This window comes from Mustela nivalis (genome assembly GCF_964662115.1).
Source record: "Mustela nivalis genome assembly, chromosome: X".
Classification (NCBI taxonomy): Eukaryota; Metazoa; Chordata; class Mammalia; order Carnivora; family Mustelidae; genus Mustela; species Mustela nivalis.
The window spans coordinates 94741059-94766238 of record NC_139040.1 but is presented as its reverse complement, the minus strand read 5'-3'; the positions used below and the strand labels follow the sequence as shown (position 1 = coordinate 94766238).

At 35.6% G+C, this 25180-nt stretch overlaps 1 protein-coding gene across 12 annotated transcripts in view; it reads left to right on the top strand.

Moving 5' to 3' along the window:
- LOC309856735 (lysine-specific demethylase 6A) overlaps positions 1–25180 on the top strand; it is a 179235-nt gene that overhangs the window by 115925 nt on the left and 38130 nt on the right. For all 12 annotated transcript variants that reach the window (XM_082718217.1, XM_082718210.1, XM_082718218.1 and 9 more), the window contains 2 exons: positions 5497–5551; positions 9732–9766. In XM_082718217.1, coding sequence (XP_082574343.1) covers positions 5497–5551; positions 9732–9766 — 90 coding nt within the window. The remainder of the gene's footprint in view (positions 1–5496; positions 5552–9731; positions 9767–25180) is intronic.

Genomic DNA, 25180 nt, shown 5'->3' with positions numbered 1-25180 from the left:
TTTAATCTTTCCTAAATACTATTCTCTACTATGAGTTGATCTCCTAATTGGTTTATCTAGCCACCACATAATGCTTTCTCCACTTCACATTGCCTGCCCAGTTTCATTTTTCCATTTGCTACTTACTTCTGCCTTGAGTTCTATTACATATTTAGCTTTAAGTGTAAGCTCAAAAATGCATGTTTGAAAAGGACATGACTGCTCATAGATGTGCAGTCACCTTTCTCTGATATGGAAGAGTTAGGGTGAGTCCAGGTTTCCCTGTTCAGTTTTATCTCCTCAAATATATTTTAACTATAAGAAATCATTTCTAATCAAAATGTGTTTATTTTTGGTATTTACCCATAACTATTTAAATTTATGGTATAAATATTTTGGTCTTCAAATGCAACTTTGTGAAACATTCAGTGTGTCTAATGCCACATTAAAAATAGAGGTTATGTTCCAAAACAACATTTTATCCCCTTTATAAAATATATATCATGTTCGCTTTGTATTTGTTACTGGTGTAAATATCAGTCTTAATTTTGATGTGAAAACAGATTGATTGTACACTGCTTGATTTTAAGAGCTTAGGAAACAAGTCATCCTGTATTCTGATCATTTTTATACACAGTATTAGACACATACTAGAACCAGTGTTTTAAAATTTCTAGTCAATTTTATACCTTTCGTAAAGCATGATAGAAATGAGTTGGGAGACTAGGTAAGACACTGTTAACAGGAAAAAAAGATGAGCAAGATCCATGGGATAAATGGGTTCTCAGTGGATGGATGGATGAATGAGAGGTAATACATTCAGTAGATCATAAGGGTTAATTTATTAACTGATTCAGTGTGGAAACAAATTCCTCATTTATTGACTTAATTCATTTTTCCGTTAACTAAAGTAAGTGATAAAGTAGCAGCAGGTTTTGGGATTGGGAGGTGGAAAGACTCTGAGTGGCAATAAGTCCTTTGGGAGTAGTTGAGATGGAAGTACCTGAGGCATGTCAGATGTTGTATAGACCGACAGAAGTCTGGAGCCATAAAGAAGGACTGTGAAAAGAAAATAAGATTTTGAACATCTTCAGTATACGGTGTCTTTTCTTTTACTTCCTTGTTAAGGATACTTTTAGAGGACTCCAGATTGGAGACTTCTTTTTTAACTGAAGATTGCCAGGATCCATTAGCTATTAGTTACTGGTATGCAGTAGAGTTTCTCTTCAAAACAGTCGTAATAATCTTCTGTTACAGAGAATCAGAAGAACTTGAGTTTGAGGGCTTTGAAAGAACCTCAACCAGATCAGCTTACCCAGCAGTATGACTCATAACACCCTACCAGAACTTTCTACTTCTAGTTCTGTATCTCACTTTCAGAGACCGAATCCTTGAAGTACTGTCACATCCCAGGACCTTTCCCTAGTCTCATCCATTTATCATAGACTATTAGGTTTAGGAATGAAGTTGTTGGTTTTAATTCATTGTGGCAATCTGTAACAATGAAAAGGAAAAGAACCACTTGACTTGGAAGAGTACACAACCTCTCTTCCCTCTTCTTTCTTAAAATGATCCATAAAACCCTCTTTCGTAAGTGTTGTGTAAAAATAACTTGTTTCCTCAGCCTGAAGTACCTCTTTTCATTTTTCCCTCATTTACACCCTTTGGGTTACATTATGGAATTGTCTTTTAAACTTCTAATAGAACATTCATTTCATTGAGCTGTGCATTCATTTCCATAGATGCATAGCCATAGCAGAGTGCCTGGTGTTGCCATTTTATTCCTAAAAGACTGTGTCTACACTAATTAAATAGAGACGACAGTATCGACTACACCCACCTCGTCTGCATAGTCTGAAGTAAAGTTTTGGGGAACAAGTACACAATTTAAAAACTAAAATAGTGGCATTTAACCCTGATTGTGCATAGGAGTAACTCGTAGAAGCTTTTTTTTTGGTTTACAGGGTGTTATCCCTAGCCCACTGAGTCAGAACATCCAAGATTGAATCTCGAATCCAAACATTGCTCTAAATTTTAATAACTTATAAATTTTAATAACTTACACACACATAAGTAATTTGTTAATTACCACAAAAAAAGTTTTATCACTGCTTGTCTTCAGGATTGGGAATATAGTTGAAGGGTTCTACAATTGAAAAGATTTGTGAGATAATCACAGACTATACAGCTAGAACTCTTAAACAATTTGAAAAGAAAGTCTTGAAATCTCAGTTTTATGTGTTAATTACATGAATATAGATTGTCCTCCTCCAGTTAGAAATCATATTCCTTAATCTATATAAAGCAAAATGCTATGAAGTTATTTTGAAATATTGAACAAATCAAAAGCTTTTAAAACAAAAGGTGACTTTGGTAATTAAGATGTCAACAGAAATTTTTATGAATAGATCCTTTTTGTTAAATTGGACCAGAAGTGCTCTATAAAAAGAAAATTGCCATAACATTAAAAAAATATGTTAGGTAAATCTTGCTTGGAAATTAATTTTCTGTAGAATGTTTTCTGCCTTGAGGTTTGTATATAGTCTTTGAACTGCAGAAGCCTCTACCGCATGATAACTATTCCACACAGCAGTAGTCAGTTTCATTACTGCAGTATTTCCGTGCAAGGTGCAGGTGTTTCTTAGATTCTTCTGTTTGTTTGCACGGATGGGTGCTGGATATTTTACCATGGTATTTTCAGATCTCAGGGCTAATTATTATAATTGATAGTCATTTCTGCTGGCTTACATGTTAATAGGTATATCTATTTTACATCTGGTTTAGATATGAAAAATGAAACTCTGAGGTCATGTTCTCCCCACCCCAGTCTTTCATTTCCCTTCAGTTTATTGGAAGTGTATCATTGTTTTTCTTTTTATGGGGTAGTTTTATGTGGCTTTTCTTAGTTTCTTATACTTAGTAATTATTCTGTAAGTTCCTTCATTTTCACATGTATGTTTTTGAATATATTTCTGTTGCCAGGTAATTTTTCTATATTGTCACTGTTTGGAAATACTCAATATTTCATGATGTTGTGGATTTGAAAAGGTACATCACTGGCTTCATTGGTGCTTTTAAGATTGATTAATACTTACATATAACATGGTCCAGAATTGCTTCTGCCAGGTTTCATTGCAGGGCTTTGCATATTGATAGATGAAGTGTAGTCTAGGCAATTCGAATTATGCATCTCTCTGCTCTTTGTGAGATGTCTTTGTAATGGTAAAACTTAAATACTGCCATCTTGAAGTCTTTCTTTGCAGGTCAGTTTGTATCCTTTGATGGCTCAGTTAGGAAAAGTGTCTTCTCTTCTTTATGTATGCCGATGGGATAAATTAGACTCAGAAGTGTAGTACAATCTGAATGTGTGGCTACTGTGCTGCTGTTTTTGTCCAGGGGAAGGCAAGTGGTTATAAAGCAAGCTTTGCTTTCATAATGCTCACTTTTTATTTTCTTTATTGAGATAGAGTTGATACACAGTGTTATATTTGATTCAAGTATACAAATACTCAGTTAAATAGTCTGGTTTCTGTTGCTGTGATAGCACATTAAAGGGTTGTTTGAGCGTATATACAGTCTGCTTAGTAGGCCAAGGCAGAATAAATGCAGTTCTTTGTTGTTTTGTTTCTTTTTAATAAAAGCAGTTCTTAAAGTGTTCAGATGTTGGAATTTTTTTTTTTTCACTTAGTCAGCCATGACAAATAAGTTTCACTTTTGTTTCGTTGACCATTGTATTTCTAGTGCCTGCATTGTCCTAAGGGCATTATAGATAACTTGACAAACATTTGTTAAATGAATTAAATATTTACTACTTAAGGGTCATAGTCATTTTGTTAGTGGTTTTCCCATTCAGAATATTACAGCCCTTAAATTTTGAAGAGTACTGCAAATGTAGGCCAGCCTCATGCTTGCACATAACACATTTGTGAAGGAATATGATAGCTACTGTGTTCATACCAAACAGTTCCTTCTAACCTTCCTTTTACTTTAACACCGGTAGCTGACATTAGTTTATTTTTGTTAATTGAGGGTTCTCGTTGACCAAGTGCAGTTTTGTTCATTCTGTATTGAAATACAGTACTGAAAACTTGCTAATCATTCTTTCTCTTGATAAAGTCTTTTTCAGTTTGTCCAGTAGTTATAAAAAATACAACTATTTAGCTATTTGGATTGTGGATAGGAGTGAGCTTATTGTGGTCAACTTTTTTTTTTTTTTTAAAGATTTTTATTTATTTATTTGACAGAGATCACAAGTAGGCAGAGAGGCAGGCAGAGAGAGAGAGGAGGAAGCAGGCTCCCCGATGAGCAGAGACTCCGATGCGGGGCTCAATCCCAGGACCCTGGGATCATGACCTGAGCCAAAGGCAGAGGCTTTAACCCACTGAGCCATCCAGGCGCCCCTGTGGTCAATTTTTTGAAATGGGTTTACACTCTGGGTGGTTATTACTTTTAATGCTAAAATCTTGTAGGGACTCAGAAAATTTGAATATACATGTATGGAAATAATTTTTAGAAGAGTTCAGAGAGATGTACTTTTTTTTAATCCTAAGGATTTTATACCAACTCTAGTACTTGTTTCTTTTTTTTTCTTAGTTTATATACTAGGTTTAATGTTGATAAAGTAGATGTCAAATGTTACCCCGTGTTCTTGATTGTGATTTGTATTCTTAGAAATTAGTGTTATACATGTATTTTTTTGGTGAGGCTGATAATGATGTTATTATACATGGATATTGTAAAGTTAGTGGTTTAATATTGCCTACACAAAGAATAGTAGGTGCATTCTAAAAAGATAATTATATTTCATAGATGAACTTCAAGATAGGCTATTTGATGCATTCCTGGTACTATTTCAAGTAGTTTTAAAAGGCACCAAGTACAGGGGCCCCTGGGTGGCTTAGTTGGTTAAGCATCTGCCTTCTACTAGGGTCATGAACTCAGGATTCTGGGATCAAGCCCTGCCGCAGACTCCCTGCTCAGTGGGGAGTCTGCTTCTCCTTTTCCCTCCCCCTGCTTGTTCTCTCTCCCTCTCTCTCTAACAAATAAATAAAATCTTAAAGCACCAGATAAAATGATTATTGGAGAATCAATAAGGGTAGATAGTGTTAGCCTTATATTGTCATATATTTCATTTGTTTCTGAAGTTCATGTCTCATTTTGAGATAAACAGTGGTGTTCTGACATTAATACCATTGAACTTTTACTTTGTTTTTAAAGTAATGATTAAGCTATTTAAACTGCTCTATAGCTGATACTGTTTACTTGAAGTTTCATAAAAACAGTTATACATAGGATAATTTGATAAAGTTTTTAATTCTACATTCTCAGCTGTCTCAAGAAAGTAACCCAGCAGCCTGTTATCAGCAATAAATGTACAAAGTGATTCTAGTTGGTTGTCCAGTATGTTCTATTTGCATAGCGTAGTTTCATGATTATGTTAAACGTTTTATACCTGAAAATTAAGACACATTTATATGACTGAATTTAGTGCACTGATTTTCTCATCTCTTCTTGCAGCATTTTCAGTTAGCTTTGGTTGACTGCAATCCCTGCACTTTGTCCAATGCTGAAAGTAAGTATTTTTAAGTAATAGTTTTCTACATGTATTCAGATCACCTCATGGCAAATAGTAGTAATGATGATGATGTTGATAGTGATGCTAGTGATAAGGTCCTGTGTAATTTTTCTTCTCGAATTGTTGGATCTAACTGTATTGGTTGCCATGGCTACTTGTACAAATGGAACATGTGAGACCAATTATTGTGAAAAGCTTCTGTCTAAAATAGATATGCCAGTGAACTGCATTGTTGAATTAAAATTGTCCGTACTAATGAACAAAATTGATTATTTGTGCATTAATTATATTGTAGATGAATTGGGGAATAAAAATGGGGTTTACCAGTCTTTTAGGAAAAATGAATATGCAAAGATTCTTAAGTGATTAGCTGACTGATTCCTGCTGTGTGGTATTAAAAAATGATTGATAATTATGAATGCATTCTTTGTTTTTTATTGTAATTTTACATATATATAAAGTTTGAAGCGACAGTTTTCAATTCATTAAAAAGGAATGTGTGTGAAAAACATCTTCTGCTGCAGTGGGTAGTTTGTTTTGTTTGTTGTTGTTTTTTTGTTTTTTGTTTTTTTTCTTTTTTCCCCCAGGCAGTTATTTTCTGCTTCTGTGTGTGTTTCTTTCCAGAAGCAGTTTGGTTTGATTATGATGTGTTTATCAATAAGTATGTGTTGGCATATTTAGTGTAAAGCAGCCAATAAAAGTTTTAAGGATATTCATTGAGTTCAAGCTGGATTTCTTTAAAACTTTCTTGAAAAATAGGTATAAAAAGTTGAATCATTCTTAATGAAAATTTCAGGTCAAAGGATTCTAGGTATTTTGCTCTGAGTGACTCATGTTCTAATGCTAGAGAATGCCATTAAGTGAAAAGTAGTGTCAGTGTTAAAAATGCCTAAGAAAATGATGGAGTACATGAAAAAGGCTATAGAAATTAGGATGTAACTTGATATTACATGAATTAAGACCTGGTTTGAATGAAATCATCATCTAAACCAGACCAATTATCTCTTACTTCTACTAGAGGCAGTTTTCTGAGAAAACATAAAAGATTTCTGTTTTCTTAAAATGAAACTAATCAGTGTATTGGCAGAACAAATGGTGGGAAGGTAACAAGTGCAGCAATATTTTAGTTTCTGAGATGAGATTAGATTAGAATTTAACTTACTGAAATGTTAATTTATATTTCCTTAATTATATAGGAATGAGAAAACAGCTCCTTTTCATTTGATTGATTATATCTAGTATCTTAAAGCAAAGTCTCATAACTGACTAATATGTCAGTTTGAATGATAACTTCAGAGGGATGTTTCATAAATGCCAAACTAAATATTTTGGTAAATCCTCATCCTCACTTTATTCTGTCCTGTTGAAGTTAAATCTCAGTTGTAAGTCATTGCTCTTGCTTGAGGGGAGAGCACCTACATCTGTAGAATGAGCACCGTTGGACAGAAAACTACCTGTTGAACATGAAGAGGATGATTTGAACCATAATGAATACATCTTTAAGTTTACTCTGTCTCTATCTCTGTTGGTTGTTGAGAAAGGAAATAGGAGGGAGGGTGACCAACATCCTGTTTTTCCTAGGACTGAGGAGTTTGCCTGGTTTCAGGACTTTCTGTGCTACAAGGCTGGTTACTGTGATGGAAGGGAATGTGCTTTATTTAGAGACATTAGGCCATTATAATTCAGTTGATTTGGGTAGTTTATTTTAGGCTGTCTCTGTGTGATTACATGATAACCACAATAATGGCTGATGTCTTACAGAGCACTAACAAATGTAGACGATGTACTTTCAGCCAGGTATTATTACTATTGAAGTACCAGGCTCTTACTATCTTTGCAAAGCTTATTTCTCTTTGAATTTTTAACATCATCACCTATTTGTGCATGCCAGAGACCTTGACTGTTCTTTGAAATCTTACATATTACTTGTGATACTGCAAAGATCAGAAGGTTATAGAAAGGAAAGTAAGCTTTTAAAAAATGTCTATATGAGATATTTTTATCTTATGGCACAATTCATTGATGCAATTAAAAAGTAAGTATATATACTTACTGCTTCTAGAACTTTTTAAGAGGGGTTAATTACAGTTGGTGTTTTAAAAAGTAGAATCGTGGCGTGGTGAGACTTTATTATATGATGGCCCCTTGGGATAAAATTGTTTCCTCTAGATTTAATTAATTCTTTTAATTCTAAAAATAATGTATAATTTCTGAATAAAGTTCATTTCAGAACATTTTAAAGCAATATTTGTTAACCATTTCCTCTTCTAATTGAGACGTAGCCAAGTGGAGTTTTTTCTTAGTTGTATGGTTATGTTCCACTTGAAGAGGACTTCGAAGGATTTAAATATGTAGTGGTTTTCACATTACAAAAAATGACATTGGATTTAGTAATTCATTGCATAGGAAAGCCCTAGACAGAGGGGCAAGGGACTGAGCTAGGAGGAAGTTTGGGGTGATGGTAGGATGCTAGCTAGTTGCTGTTCTTTTCTTCCTTTTCACATTAATTCGAGAAGTAAGAAGATTGGGGAAGATGAGAATAGAGTTTTCCATCTCTTTCTCATTCTCTTAACCTGTAACCCAATCTCTCTCCATTGATGTAGTGAGGTAAAATTTGGAACTGGAATCTGAAGGGAGAACTGTGTTGGAAAAGGGGGATGGAAAATAAGAAAAGCCCTCAACAGATACAGCGAGTTTATCTATATATGTAGAACTTTTATTATTTTTATGCATCGTTCACAAAAAGCTGATTTCATCTTCTAAAGATATTTTTATTTTGCTTCATCTCTGATTAGTTAATGTGTAATATTTAACAATTATTTATGGAAAGATGCAGTTTTACTTTTGATCTAAAAATGTTTGATTTTAAAGTTCATTAAGTATTTCATTTGTTTTGTTCTTTATGGTTACTTAGTTTAGTTCTTCCCAGATATTAGTCTAGGGAACAGGTATAAGAGTCTGTTGCAGAACTGATTAAAAAGGCGACTTTGCAGGGCATATTCCAGGCACACTGAATCATAATCTCAGGAATCTCTATTTTTTTTTTTTTTAAGATTTTATTTATTTGTCAGAGAGAGAGCGAGCACAGGCAGACAGAATGGCAGGCAGAGACAGAGGGAGAAGCAGACTCCCTGCCGAGCAAGGAGCTCGATGTGGGACTCGATCCCAGGACGCTGGGATCATGACCTGAGCTGAAGGCAGCAGCTCAACCAACTGAGCTACCCAGGTGTCCCAGGAATCTCTATTTTTAACAGGCTTCCCAGGTGCATCTTACAGTTAGAGGAATCACTGACAGAGTTAGTTCATGGTGCATTCAGCAGTGAATACTTGATGGTAGTCCTGTGGAACTTATTTTCAAGGATCCACACAAAACATTTTTGCATATAAATTTGAAAGGCTCCCAGACTCCTGAAATCCAGGTAGATAGAACATTAAAAAAAACAAAAAGAGTTGTCATTGAAGAATGAAACAGTATTGTAGTAGCTAGAATCCAGCTTTGATTCCTGGTTCATTGTTGGCTTTTGTTGAATCATTCATACTTTGTTGATGCAGTATCAAGGAGAGCTGCAAACAAAAGCTGAACTATATTCTTACTTGATTTTCCAGACATATTTGTTCATCTTGGGACTGTTACTATTCTTGCCTTTTAAGTGGTTTTTGGCTTTTATGAGCATCATCCTGCTTCATGACTTCTTTATAAATGTTGTTATGAAATGTGGTATAAGGAATTAGAGGCTTTCTTTGGTTTATATATATATATTTTTTTCTAAATCAAATATTGACTTTACTATATTATTGACTTGGAACTCAGTGTTTAAATACCGTGTTTTGAAATGCATAGATTATAGGAGTTTTCTCTGTTTGCTTCATCTTGCAGTTTTGAACTTTGTAAGGAGTATAGTCAACTTGCTATAGATTTTAATGTAAATTGTAATAATTATACTGACAAAATTTGATAGTGACCAACAGTGCCACCAACATGTGGCATATGTGGCGTCTTATGTTCATGTTCTTTAGTGTGTTTGCTTGTATAATGTTTTATTAAAAATAAAAGTTATGTCTCATTATTTAATCTCTATAGTGTAGATTGTGCTTATGTTTGACATTTTATATTATTACATAATTTACCCCAAACACTATTATATTGGTATTGATTTTTTTTCCATCATCTTTGCAGTTCAGTTTCACATTGCCCACTTATATGAAACCCAGGTAAGTGTTTTAACTTACCTTACTTAAAAGTGATCACCCGTATCATTGTAAGTGAAGTCAGACATACATACAATTTAATGGGATTCTGAGCATTATCTCCTTCACATATTTTATATGCATTAAATGTGATTAAGATTTTACGTAGTGAAACAGTACTTGCTGTATATTAGGAAGTTTCATTTGATATGTTTGTCTCCAAACCTGAACTATCTGCAGCCTTTAATGACTATATTTAAGATTTCTCCTAACTCTTGATGTAGAATGCCTAGTTTTTTGCAGAACATTCATAGATAGTTGTTATAATGCATTGTTTTAGTTTTACTTTTTCTTAAGATTAAAATATTCCTTCCATGTGTCACCATTTGAAAGGCATAGTAGAGTCACCTCTTGATCTCAGTCCTTTTATGTTTGCTGTACTTGAAAAAGCCTTTTCAGTTTAATTTTAGAACATTTTGGTTTTGTGTATGGAAGATTTTGCTAAGTTGTGTGATAAAAGATGTAACACATAGACATTTATTCTTGGCAGTGGGATGGAAAATCCGTTATAAGTTGGTATGAGAGTAAAATATTAAGTAATCAGAGTTTACCCCAAATATAAATTTAAAACTACTTTTTGGGGGAAAAATACTGTTATATTTGTACATCTATTTTTGTAAGGTGTGTTTAGTTTCAGGGCTACCATGAGTGGTACCAGGGGTGCCAGGATTCCTGGACACTTCATCTGCTCTCCTTCCCCCCCAAAACACACATGGGTGTGTGCCCACTGAGTAAGACTTTATGCACACTCAGGTTTGGATACCCTACTAATCTAGGGATTTTATCCACCTTGAGAAGATGCATGTGAGAATTTCATTACCTTGTGGATCAGAGTCTTCACCTGCCAGTGTTAATCCTAGCCTCTTGCCAACTGCTGATTTTTGCCAAATCAGCAAAGGTGCCAAGGTTAAAGAGGCTACAAAACTCAACTCCCTCTCCAGAGTTGTTCTTTCCATGGAGACTTCGCTCCTTCTGTTACTACTTCAGTGCTCTCTGCTGCCTTCAAAATGAGAAGTTCTGATTTTCTTTTTCCCCTAAAATTTTCTAGTTCTTAGTGAGATTACTGGTCTGTTACTAGCTGAAGCAGAGGTTTTCTCACTTTTAGTTTTTACTTTTTTATTTAGTTTTTTGAGGGGGGAGAGGGTTCAAGGGGGAGAAAGAGAAATCTGAAGCAGGCTCCAGGCCTAGTGTGGAGTTGGACATAGGGCTTGATTTCACGACCCTGAGATCACGATCTGAGCCAAAACCAAGAGTTGGGTGCTTAACTGACTGAGCCTCCCAGGCGCCCCATTCTCACAAATAAAATAATTCTTTCTTTATTTATTAAATTTTAAAGATTTTATTTATTTGACAGAAATCACAAGTAGGCAGAGAGGCAGGCAGAAAGAGAGAGAGAGAGAGGAGAAAACATGCTCCCTGCTAAGCAGAGACCCTGATGCGGAACTCGATCCCACAACCCTGGGATCGTGACCCGAGCCGAAGGCAGAGGCTTTAACCCACTGAGCCACCCAGGTGCCCCTTTATTTTTTTAAAGATTTTATTTATTTATTCATGAGACATGCAGAGGCAGAGGGAGAAGCAGGCTCCCTGCAGAGCAGGGAGCCTGAGGTGGGACGCTGTCCCAGGACCCTGGGATCATGACGTGAGTTGAAGGCAGATACTTAACCAGTTGAGCCACCCAGGTGCCCTCTCACCTTTATTTGTTTATTTATTTATTTTTTTAAGATTTTATTTATTTATTTGACAGAGACCACAAGTAGGCCGAGAGGCAGGCAGAGAGAGAGGAGGAAGCCGGCTCCCCGCTGAGCAGAGAGCACGATGCAGGGCTCGATCCTAGGACCCTGGGATCAGAGGCTTTAACCCACTGAGCCACCCAGGCGCCCCTCACCTTTATTTTTAATGAGAGTTTTTGCTGGTCATGGAATTCTGTTTTGTTATTTGATCACTTTGAAATTTATATTCCATTGTCTTCTGGCTTTCATTATTTCTGATGAGAAGTTGTTGGCATTGATCTTTTAATCTTGTAAAGGTACTGTGGGGACAGGGCCCTCCCTCCATTGATTCATTCATTTGGTAAATTTTAGTTCCTGTTAAGATTAAACAAAACAAACTGATGAGAACAGAATTTATGGCAGAGTATATAATTATTAGATGACAAAAGATGATACTGTAAGCATATGAAAAGATTGAAAAATCCCTATTCCAGTACTTACAACAAGGGTGTTCATTTTCAGGTAAAAATTTAAGAAAAGCAAAAATGCCTCCCTCTCTACCTAGCTATAGAATGTTACTTACAGCTGATTTATATGACTATATTTATGAATATAGAATTTTAAAATGTAAATTTAAGTAGTCATTCATGGTTAGTGGCTACTGCTAGGTAACCAAATAGTTCAGTGAAAGTTTCTTTATATAGAAAGTCTTCTGTTAATAAATGTAGAAATAATTTACTATCGCTTTATAAACCCTGAGGGCCCTGTCCCCACATTACCTTCATAGGATTATGCAGGAAGACCATGATTAAGACAAAAGTGAGGGAATACTTATTTTAACAGGAGTGATTAAGGTAGGCCTCTCTGAATAAGAGTTACTTGGGCTGAGTCCTAAGTGGAGAGAAGGAGCCAGTGATAAAAGTCAGTTGGGGCTGATGGAGTGCTGATGGAGTGGAGTTCATGTGTGTTGCTGGGTCATTCTAATAAAGAGGTGTTACCAACTATAGTGGCTTTGTGGTACTGAATTTATGTTTGAAAGACAAAAAGGAGGCCTATTGTAGAAATGGAAGTGTAGGGTATTTTTTTTGTTTCTTTAAAATTTTTTTGGTTAAATTTCATCATTAATCTGGCTTGGGTTATTTTTCAGCTTTATTGAAGTGTAATTGGCAAATAAAATTAAGATAAACTGCACAGTGTGTGATTTGATATACATACATATAGTGAAAGGTTTTCTCCCATCAAGTTAATTAACATACCCATCACCTCATATATGCCCTCTCCCCATGAGGTCCTACACATATATGATATCAAACACTGTTTGTCTTTCTCTGTCTGGCTTATTTCACGTAGCATAATGCCTTCCACGTTTATCCGTGTTGTTGTTGTATATGACAGGATTTCCTTTTTTAACGCTGAAATACTAGTCCATTATATTTATATATCACATTTTCTTGATTTTTTTTTTTTTTTAAGATTTTATTTATTTGAGAGAGGGAGTACAAGAAGGGGAAAGGGCATGGAGAAGGGAGACTCCTCACTGAGCAGGGAGCTAGACGTGGGGTCCAGTCCCAGGACCCCAGGATCATAAACTGACCCAAATGCAGATGCTTAACTAACTGAGCCACTTAGGCGCACTTTTCTTGATCCATCTTTTGACAGATACTTAAACGTTGTTTCCATACCTTCGCTGTTTGTAATGCTGCATTGCACACGGGAATATAGATATCTCTTTGAGATGTGGTTTTGAGATCTGTTTTCAGATATGGTTTTCTTTCCTTTGAAAATATACAGACAAGTGGAATTGCTGGATGATATGGTACGTCTGTTTAGGTACAGATAATTTTAATGGGTTGCCATCTCCCACACATCTGTTCTTACTAGATCTAAAAATCAGATTCTCAGGTTTCTGTGTATATTATCATACCTTCTCTAAATAAAGTTAATTTTGTTCCTCCGTATAACGTCATCTGTCCAAGTAAATATAGTAAGAATTATTCTTGGAAAGTTATATCAGTTATTTTTTAATGTTTTTATTTAAATTCCAATTAGTCAGCATACAGTGTGATATTAGTTTCAGAGTACGATATAGTGATTCAACACTTCCCATTCATTACCCAGTGCCCATCACAACAGATGCACTCCTTAATCCCCATACCTATTTAGCCTATTCCCTTGACCTTCCTTCTGGTAAGTATCAGTTTGTTTTCTAAGGTTAAGTCTGTTTCTTGGTTTGCCTTTGCTCTTTTGTTTCTTAAATTCCACATATGAGTGAAATCATCTGGTGTTTGGCTTTTTCTGACTCACTTATTTCACTTAGCATAATACTCTCTAGCTCCGTCCACATCATAGCAAATGGCAAGATTTCATTGTCTTTTATGGCTGAATAATATTCCATTATATATATACACACACACACACACACACCCCACACGCACACATCTGCTTCATTCATTAGTTGATGCACACTTGGGCTGTTTTGATAATTCGGCTATTATAGATAATGTTGCTATAAACACAGGGGCGCATGTATCCCTTTGAATTAGTTGTATTCTTTGGGTCAGTACCTAGTAGTGCAATTACTAGATCATAGGGTAGTTCTATTTTTAACTTCCTGAGGAACTTCCATACTGTTTTCCAGTGTCTGCACCAGTTTGCATATCCGCCACCAGTACAAGAGGTTTCCTGTTTAACCACATCCTTACCAATACCTGTTGTTTCTTATGTTGCTGATTTTAGCCATTCTGACAGGTTTGAGGTGATACTGTAGTTTTGATTTGCATTTCCCTGATGATGAGTGATGCCGAGCATCTTTTCGTGTGTCTTTTGGCTACTTACATATCTTCATTGGAAAAGTTTCTATTCATGTCTTCTGCCCATTTTTTAATTGGATTATTTGTGTTTAGGGTGGCTATGGTATAAGATCTTTGTATAGTTTGCATATTAACCCTTTACCAGATATGTCCTTTGCAAATATCTTCTCCCATTCTGTAGGTTGCCTTATAGTTTTGATGATTGTTTCCTTTGCTGTGCAGAGCTTTTTGTTTTGCTGCAGTCCCAATAGCTCATTTTTACTTTTCTTTCCCTTGCGTCAGGAGACCTATCTAGAAAAAAGTTGCTATGGCTGATGTCAAAGAAATTACTGCCTGTGCTTTCTTCAAGGACTTTTATGGTTTCAGATCTCACTTTTAGGTCTTTAATCCACTTTGAGTTTATTTTTGTATATGATGAAAGAGAATGATCCTAGTTCCTTTTTTTTTTTTTTTTTTTTTTTTTCCCTGCATGTTGTTCAGTTTTCCCAGTTCCATTTGTTGAAGAGACTGTCTTTTTTTCCCAGTGGCTATTGTTTCCTGCTTTGTTGAAGATTAATTGGCCATGTAACTGGTCCATTTCTGGGTTTTCTGTTCTGTTCTGTTCTATTGATCTGTGTGTCTGTTTTTGTCCCAGTACTATAGTGTTTTGATTATTGCAGCTTTGTAATATATCTTGAAGTCTATAATTGTGATGCCTTCAGCTTTGCTTTTTTTTTTTTTAAAGCTGTGTTGTTGTTTTTTTTTAAGATTTTATTTATTTATTTGACAGAGAGAGAGAGAGAGATCACAAGCAGGCAGAGAGGCAGGCAGAGAGAAAGGGAGGGCAGGCCCCCTGCTGAGCAGAGAGCCCGATGTGGGGCTCGATCCCAGGACCCCGAGATCATGACCTGAGCTGAAGGCAGAGGCTTACCTTACTGAGCCACCCAGGTGCCCCAGCTTTTCTTTTTCAAGGTTGCTCTGGTTATTCAGGGTCTTTTGTGGTTCCATGCAAATGTTAGGATTGTTTGTTCTAGCTCTGTAAAAATGGTGCTGGCGTTTTGATAGGGATTGCTTTAATTGTGTGCATTGCTTTTGGTGGTATAGGCATTTTAACAATTTTTGTTCTTCCAGTACATGAGCATGGAATGTCTTCCCATTTCTTTGTGTCATCTTCGGTTTCTTTACTGTTTTATAGTTTTCATAGTACAGGTCTTTCACTTCTTTGGTTAGGTTTATACCTAGGTATCTTGCTTTGGGTGCAGATGTAAGTGGGATTGATTCCTTAATTTCTCTTTCTGCTGCTTCGTTGTTCAAATGATTTGTTTGCTGTATAGAAATGAAACAGATTTCTGTACATTGATTTTGTTATCCTGTAACTTTACTGAATTTGTTTATCAATTCTGGCAGTTTTTTTGTGGATTCTTTCAGGTTTCCTATATATCAGGTAATCTGCAAATAGCGAACGTTTGACTTCTTCCTTGCCAATTGGGATACCTTTGTTTTTGTTGTCTGGTTCCTGTGAGTAGGACTTCCAGTCTGTGTTGAATGAAAGTGGTGAGAGTGGACATACCTGTCTTATTCTAATTATAGAAATAAAGCTCTTAGTTTTTCCCCATTTAGTATGATATTAAGTGTGGGTTTTTTTTTTTTTTTTCATGTATGGCCTTCGTTATAGTGAGGTATTCCTCTAAACCTGCTTTTTAGAGATGTTTTTTTAAAAAAATCATGAGTGGATGTTGTGCTTTATCAAATGCTTTTTCTGTGTCTTTTGAAGTGATCCTGTAGTTCTTTCGTATTCTCTTGTTAGTTGATGTTATCACGTTGATTGATTTGCAAATATTGAACCACCCTTCCAACCCAGGAATAAATCCCACTTGATCTTGGTGAATGATTTTTTTTAATGTATTGTTGAATTTGGGTTGCTAGTGTTTTGTTGAGGATTTTTGCATCTGTTTTCATCGGAAATATTGGCCTGTATTTCTGTTTTTTGTGTGTGTCTTCATCTGATTTTGGTATCTGGGTAATGCTGCCCTCTTAGAATGAATGTGGAAGATTTCCTTCCTTTTCTTTTCTTTCTTTCTTTGGGGGGTGGGGGATTGTTTGAGGAGAATAGGTATTAACTCTTTAAATGTTTGGTAGAATTCACCTATAAAAGCCATCTGGTTCTGGACCTTTGTTTTTTGGGAGTTTTTTGATTATTTATTCTGTTTCTTTGCCAGTTATCAGTCTTTTTTTTCTGTTCCTGTTTTTAGTTTTGGTAATTTATGTTTCTAGGAATTTATCCATTTCTTCTAGGTTGTCCAGTTTGTTGGCATATAGTTTTTCGTCATAATAGTCTTAAAATTGTTTGTATTTCTATGGTGTTGGTTGTTATTTTACCTGCCTCATTTGTGTTTTTATTTGGGTCCTTTTTCTTTTCTTTTTGATAAGTCTGAGTAGAGGTGTATCAATTTTATCTGTTTTTTTTTTTTTTCCAAGAACCAGCTCCTCGTTTCATTGATTTTTGTTGTGTTTCTCATTTCTGTATCATTTATTTTTGCTCTTATCTTTATTATTTCTTTCCATCTACTGGCTTTAGGCTTCATTTGTGGTTCTTTTTATAGGTCCTTTAGGTATAAGGTTAGGTTGTTTGAGACTTTTCTTGCTTCATGAAGTAGGTCTGTTGTATACTTCCCTTTTAGAACCCACTTTTGCTGCATTCCAAGGGTTTTGGACCTTTGTGTTTTATTTTCATTTGCTTCCATTTTTTTTTTTTTTTTAATTTTCCTGGTTGACCCATCCGTTATTTAGTATCAGGTTATTTAACCTCCATATATTCCTGGCCTTTGCAGATTTTTTCCCGTGATTGACTTCTAGTTTGATAGTGTTAGGGTCAGAAAAAGGGTATGGTATGATTTTGATCTTCTTGATTTTGTTGTGTCCTGTTTTGTGGCATAATATGTAATCTATTCTGGAAAATGTCCCATGTGCACTTGAAAAGAATGTATATTCTGCTGTTTTAGGATGGAAGGTTTGGAATGTATCTGTTAAATCCATCTTGTACCATGGTTTCCTTTTTGTTTTTCTCTTCAGTTGATCTGGTTATTGATACAAGTGTGGTGTTAAGTCCTCTACTATTATCGTATTATTATGGATTAGTTCTTTTCTGTTTATTATTGTGTTATGTATTTGGGTGCTCCCATGTTGGGTGCATAAATATTTATAATTTATTTTCTTTTTGGATTGTCCCCTTTATTATTATAAAGTGTCTCTCTTTGCCTCTCATTACCGTCTTTGTTTTAAAGTCTAGTTTATTTGATATAAGTATTGCTAGGCAGGCTTTCTTTTGACAACCATTTGCGTGATAAATGTTTTTCCATCCTCTTACTTTCAGTCTGCCTGTGTCTTTAGGTCTAAAACCAGTTTCTTCTAGGCAGCATATAGACAGATCTTGTTTTTTTAAGCCATTCTGTTACCCTTTGTCTTTTGATTGGGCCGTTTATTCCATTTTCATTCAAAGTAATTATTGATATGTGTTTATTGCCAGTTTATTACTTGTGTTGTGGTTGTTACTAGAGATTTTCTCTGATCCTTATGATTCTTTCATGGTTTTCTGGTTTTCTTTAGTGATTTAGTGACTTATTTGGATTTCTTTCTCTTAGTTCTTTGCATATCTGTTATTCTTTGATTTGTAGTTACCGCTGGATTTGTATATTACATCATCTGCTTATAGTAGTGTCTATTAACTTGATGGCTGTTTAAGTTTGAACCTGTTCTTTACTCCTGTTCTCCCCGTGTTTTAGGTATATGTTGTTATTTTATATCCTTTTAACAGAAATACTCATTTTTACTGCTTTTGTGTTTCCTACTTTCATACTGTAACTTTTGGTTTTTCTTTTCCACTCACAGAGTCCCCATTTAGTATTTTTTGCTGGGCTGGCTTAGTGGTCACAAACTCTTTTAGTTTTTGTTTGTCTGTGAAACTCTTCATCTCTCTTCTATTCTGAACGTTAGCCTTGCTAGATGAGTATTCTTGACTGCACATTTTTCCTACTCAGTGCTTTGAATATATCCTACCAGTCCTTTTTGGCTTGGAGAGTTTTCTGCTGACAAATGAGCTGATAGCCTTATGGGTTTTCTGTTACAAGTAGCTGTCTTCTTTTGTCTTGCTGCTTTTAATTTTTTTTCCTTATTACTGCACTTTGTCAGTTTAGTTACATTTTTTGGTGTGGGTCTGCTTTTGTTGACTTTAATGGGACTTCTCTGTGCTTCCTGGATCTGGATAGCTGTTTCCTTCCCCAGGTAAGGTGAAGTTTTCAACTATTATTTCTTCATATAAGTTTCCTGCCCTCTTTTCTCTCTCTCTGGGACTCCTATGATACAAATGTTACTGTGTTTGATGGAGTCACTGAGTTCCTTAAGTCTGTTCTTGTTTTATATAATTCTTCTTTTTCTTTTTTGTTCAGCTTCATCGCTTTCCTTTACTTTGTTTTTTCGGACATTAATTTATTCCTTTATGTCTTCCAGCCTGCTGTTCATTGCATCAAGCATGTTTCTAATCTCACTTACTGTACTCTGCATCTTCGATTCTTTTATAACTCCTTTATTTATGTGGTAGGGGTCTCACTGATGTCTTCCATTCTTTCTCAAGTTCAGGTGAGTATCTTTATGATCACTGATTTAAGGTCTCCATTAGCTCTGTTACTTATATCAGTTTTGCCTACATCTCTGGCCATGCATGTCCTTATCTTGTTCTTTCATTCGGGATAAATTGCTGTCTTATTTTGTCTAAGTCCATGCCGCCTTCTCTGTATTAGAAAAGCCAGTTATGTCTCCTGCACCTGAAAGTAATGGCCTTATGAAGGAGAGGTCATGTAGTGCCCCAGAGTTTCGTGCTTCAGGGAGTGTGTCTGGTGTGTGCTACAGGCACTGTGCTCTTGCGTTCTGGCTGCTCTAACTTTCAGGCCAGTTATCTGCAGAGATTCTTTTTGCCAGTCCTGGGCAGTTTTGGTCCCTGGCCTGAATGTGGCAAGTTTTAACTAGTGCTCCAGTTTGCTTGTGAAATGAGACCTGTCATCACCTCCACTGGAACTGAGACCCTACAGAACTTTCTTGTCGGGACCTGTGGTGTGGAGAGGGGTTTGTTTTGGTCTTTTGGGGGGAGGCGTCCATGGTGCTGGGACTGAGGTAAGCTGACTGAGAAGGGACAGTTCCACCAGAATGGAGGTGGGGCAGGGTGGGGCTGAGTGTTAAGTTATTTAGGCAGCCAATATCTGAATTGCATTGGTTCCTGCTGGTAGTGGCTCTGCTCTTTTCCTGAGTGGTAGGGGAGTGAAATGGTGCCAGCCAGAAGCCTTGTTTCCAGAGATGTCTCTCCCCAGAATGCTGCCTCTCATGGGCATGCTCTGAGAAGAGTAGATCTCCCTGTTGTGTGCGCCAGGCACTCTTCAGATCATTGTTTCCATGCTCTATGTCTCTGGGTTGTTTGCCTACCTTTTCTCCAAAAGCAGCCTCGATAAGCTCTGGACTCTCCCAGAGCCCAGCCCAGTGCAGTCCACTGATACTTTAAACTCTGGGTTTAAGCCCCTCAGTTGCAAGATACCATGAAATTCAGCTTCTCTCATTTTCCAAGCCAGTGGCATTGGGGAAATTTTTCCTTATGCATTCCTGTGTGCCCCTCTCACTCTCTCACCCTTCTTCCTGACCACAGCTGTACCCACTCTGCAGCAGCCATTATCTGTTTCTCCCTTAAACCACATCTTCACATTTTTCTGCCTTCAGTGTTACCTTGTCTGTACCTCTTTAGTTGTGGTTTTTTTCTGCCAGTTTTCAGGTTGATATCTGGGGCATTTAAGATGATTTGATAGTTACATATTTGTTCATGGGAAGAGGTGCGCCAAGAGTCCTCCTACTTTGCGGCCATCTTTGAGGGAAGTCCTCTATCAGTTATTTAATTTACCTCTCCCATTTATTAGCTGAGACTCTAGAACCACGTTTTTGTAATAGTAGTAGTAGTAGTAGTAGTAGTAATAGTAATTGGCCTTTTCCTTGAATTTAATGAAATAACTTGAACAGTTTGCCATCTGAATTCTTAATTAGCCTTTAAAGATGAAAGATACAGAATTTTCTCTTTTAATTTTTTTATTAAAGCATTACTTAATTTTTTAATAGATAACCCAAAATGAAAGTGCTTGAAAGAATACACAGTGAAGTAGCCTCCTCATTCCTTTTCTGTAACAGCCTATTCTCCTCCCCAGACTTTTTCTTTCCCCTCCCCATTTCATATCTTTTCAGAGAAATCCATGTATGTATAAGCAAATCCATTTATGTGTTTGCATGTATATTCATTTTTCTTAATTTTATTGAAACATTAGCCAATTGTGTGTGTTCTCACTTGACCTTACATAAATTAAGTTAGTATTATATTTTGGAAATCATTCCATATCAGTGCATGTAGAGCTGTATTACGTCTCTTTGCATAAATGCACTGTAACTAATTTAATTATTTTTCCCTTGAGGGATAGTTAAAATATTGTCATGAATAACACTGTTTATAAGAATCATTATTTTCATTTTGAACCTTCCGTTCTAACTGTCCAGCTTTAGTTTATTACCAAAACACTGTAGATTGATTTCCCTTATATGCATTATAGAAATCCAAAAATTCTGAAGAAAGAGAAGTTCCAGTTGATATTTAAAGATGCAGTAAGTATGCCATGAATATGTAGGGTCAAGAATGATTCAATGCAAGGAAATCTGTTACTAAAACAAAAATCAGTGTAAGGAAATTTTTTTTTTAAAAAAGAAGTTAATAGTGTGAAAAGGAAAGCAAACAGTAGACCTAATTAATAGGTCAAAACTTTAGTTCTCTGAAAAAATTAAGAATAGATAATCTACTGGGTAACTTGATCAAGGGAATAAAAGAGAAAGCACACAAAATAATGTAACCATGAAAACAGAAGAAATTAGAGCTATAATACGAGACTACTAAACAGACCTCTGTGAAAATGAATTAAAAATTTAATGACATGGACTACTTCCCAGGGAAATACAGATTAGCAAAATTGACCTCATTAGAAAATTATAAAAAGTCAGTTTCTATAAAAAAAAAATAGGGAAAATTAAGTAATGCCCTACAGAAAGCACCATGGCCAGATGGTTTTACAGGGGAATTCTACCAAGCCTTTAAAGACCAAATAATTCTAATACTTTATACATGTTCCAGAGCTATGGAAATGAAAAACTTCTCTCTCTCTCCTTTTTCTTTATTAAAGGGGGGAAGTTGCTAGTAGCTTTTAATCTGACTTGAGAGACATTTGTGTTTGGTAATAGAGTCCTTTCTGCACTTGATGATTCTGTAGCATATTTCAAAAATATAAAGGAAACAAAATCCCTGATTCTAAAAACTAACTATAAACCACAGTGCTTTCATATCTTCTTTCTTTAAATTGTAAAATATGTGTGACATAAATTTTACCATTTTAGCCATTTTTAAGTTCATTGTATCATTAAGTACATTCACATTGTGGAACCATCACTACCATTGATCTGCAGAGTTTTTTCATCATCCCAGACTGAACCCATTAAACAGTAAGTTCTCATTTCTCCTTCCACCCAGCCCCTCGCAATCAACTAACTAGTCTACATTCTGCTTCTGTGAATTTAACTCATTTAACTTAGCTCATGTAAGTGGAATCATATTGTCTTTTTGTGCCAGGCATATTTCATTTAGCATATTATCTTTAGGTTTGTACATGTTGTAGCATGTATGAGAACTTAACTCTTTTTTTTTTTTTAAGATTTTATTTATTTATTTGACAGAGATCACAAGTAGGCAGAGAGAGAGAGGAGGAAGTAGGCTCCCCGCAGAGCAGAGAGCCCGATGTGGGGCTCGATCCCAGGACCCTGGAATCATGACCTGAGCCGAAGGCAGAGGCTTTAACCCACTGAGCCACCCAGGCGCCCTGAGAACTTAACTCTTCTTTAAGGCTTAATAATATTTCATTGTTTTATGTACACACTACATTTTGTTTATCCATTCATCTATTGGTGGACACTTGTGTGGCTTCCACCTTTTGGCTATTGAACATGAGTGTGCAAATATCTGTTTGAATCCCTGCTTATAATTCCTTTTGATGTGTAACTAGAAGTGAAATTACTGGAATTTTATGATAATTCTACGTTTAATTTTTTGAGGAACCATAATATTGTTTTTCCCCATTTCTCTATTTGAAGCAAGTGTACCTGATAAAAATAGTACAAAAGGGAAGCAATATATATGGGCCAATATCAGTAATAAATATTGGTGTAAAAGTACTAAGTAGAAATTTAGCAAACAAAATTATTACCTCATTGAGTCAGCTTGAGGGGATGGAGTTTCTAATCAACAACTCTGTTACAGGTTTAGAAACCAATTATAATAATGAAATATAAGATATAGAATAAAATGTTTAGCTCATACTGAAATGAATAATTCTGTATTATAAATGCTTTAAGAAAATGAATATAAATGAATTTATATTACATATTTATATTTGAATTTATTTATATTCATTTATAAATGAATTATGATAGTACAAATTGTGAATATAAATGGCAAATAAATGGAAGAAAGGGGACACTTTTTTTTTTTTTACTTATGGAGAATTTCAGTCAATGAATGAAGAAAGATGACTATCTCTCACAAGGTGGTACTTAACTAATTTCCAAGGGACAGTCTTCAAAGTAACTAGCCAGTACTTTTTATGTGTCGAGGTGCTGAAAATTAAAAACAGGATCTGTCCCAGATTGGAGGAGAATAAGGAGACATGCAACCTGAACATAGTATGGGATCTTGGATTATCTCTTGGACAGTTGGTGAAATTGGAATAAATTATGTAGGTTAATAGTGTTGTATCAGTGTTAAATTCTGTCAGTCTTTTCATGTATTTTGAAGCTCTTTTATTGTTACTCTTACGTCCTGTTGCTCTTTATGAAATATTTTTTTTTATCCCTGGTAATAATCTTTGCCTTGAAGCCTGCTTAATCTGATCTGAATCTGGTCACTTCAGCTTTCTAATGCTTAGTTGTTTGCATGGTATCGTTTTCATCCTTTTATTTCAACCTTCTTGTGTGTTTATATGTAAAGCGCATCTCTTATGGTATATTTTTGGGTCTTTTCTAAATCTTTTCTGGACATCTTTTTAGTTTGGAATGTCTAGTCCGTTATATTTAACTTGGCTGTCATTCTTGTTGTGTATCCTTTGTATTTTGTTGTTTTTCTCTGGCGCTTTTCAAAGGTCTTTTTCCATTTGGTTTTTAAGAATTTGACTATGAATTGCCCAGGGATTGTTTCTTTCTTTCGTTTTTTTTAATTTTATTTATTTGACAGAGAGAAATCACAAGTAGGCAGACAGGCAGGCAGAGAGAGAGGGAGAAGCAGGCTCCCTGCTGAGCAGAGAGCCTTATGCGAGGCTCTATCCCAGGACCCTGAGATCATGACCTGAGCTGAGGGCAGAGGCTTAACACACTGGGCCACCCTGTTTCTTTCTTTATACTTACACTACTTATGGTTTTCTTAGTCTTTTAGACATGGGATTTGATATTTTTCATCAGTCTGGAAGGTCTTAGCCATTATATTATATCTTTTCTGCTCCATTCTTTTTCCCTTCTTGGATTCTGGTTACATGTATGGTAGACTGTTATTGCCTCATTTATCTTTGGATGGCTTTTATTTTTAAGTCTCCAATCTGCTCTTCAGTTTCTGTTCTATCCAGTGATATTTTTTTTGAATTTTGGATGTTTTTCAGTTTTTAGAAACCATTTTTTAGAAAAATTTTTATTATGATTACCAGAATTTTATTTATATTTACTTTTTATTCAGTTTTTAGAATATTTTTGTTTCTTTCCATGCTTTAATTTCTTACCCATTCACTCATTATGATCATATTTTTCTTATTGTCCATGAATTGTTAAAGTGGCTGCCTTAAAATTATTTACAGATTTCATCATCTAATTTCATAGTTGATTTTCATTAATTTCCTTTTCTTTTGAATGTGCGTAAAATCTTCCTGATTCTTTATAAATCTGGTAATTTTACCCTGGGGCTGTCATGAATAATACATTTTGGAGTGACTTTGTTTTATTTTTCTGAAGATTGATGTTTTTGTTTTATATTAGCCAGTTAATTTTGATCATGGCACACTAAATGTGGTCACCCCTGTAGCTGACAGGGGCTGAAATCTCTGTTTAGTTCTTTTAGACTGCTGGACATGTTCATGCATAGTTCAGCAGTCAGTAAGAGATTAGGCAGAGTTTAACCACAGAATTTTGAGTCTCTTTCGTTTATTCTCTCCTTCCTAGGATTTCTCCCCTCACGTCCATCTCTTGTCATAGCTTCAAAGTGATTCTTCAGACTAGTGAGATTCCTCATTTCTTTTGAGTTCTAGCCAGCCAGGCACCAGTTAAGTCCTGCTCTCAGGTGAAAATCCTAGTAAAAGGGGGGTTACTCATCCACTACCATAACCTTTTCTTAAGGGTTAATGTTTCTGGTTTCCTTCTGGGCTTTCTGATAGTTGGCTTATATTTTATCCAGAGCTGAAAACTGCCTGTGGAACAGCTTCTCCAACATTACCAGAGGCAAAACTTAAAAACACCTTTAAAGATAAACTCATGTTGCTTTTTGTATGCCATATGTAATCCTGCATATTGTTCTAGTGTAAGCATCCATCGTATTTTGTGTTTTCACTCCTAGTGACATAGACCTAGGTTGACTCCAGTTCCTGATACTATCAACAGTACCATTTAGAGCATTACCTGTGGAAATGTTTCTTTTGTATGTGTGTCCCAAGAGTGAGCTTGCTGGATTGTAGTGTGTTTGCATACCTAATTTCATGAATCAGTCCCCTTCCAGCAGGGCA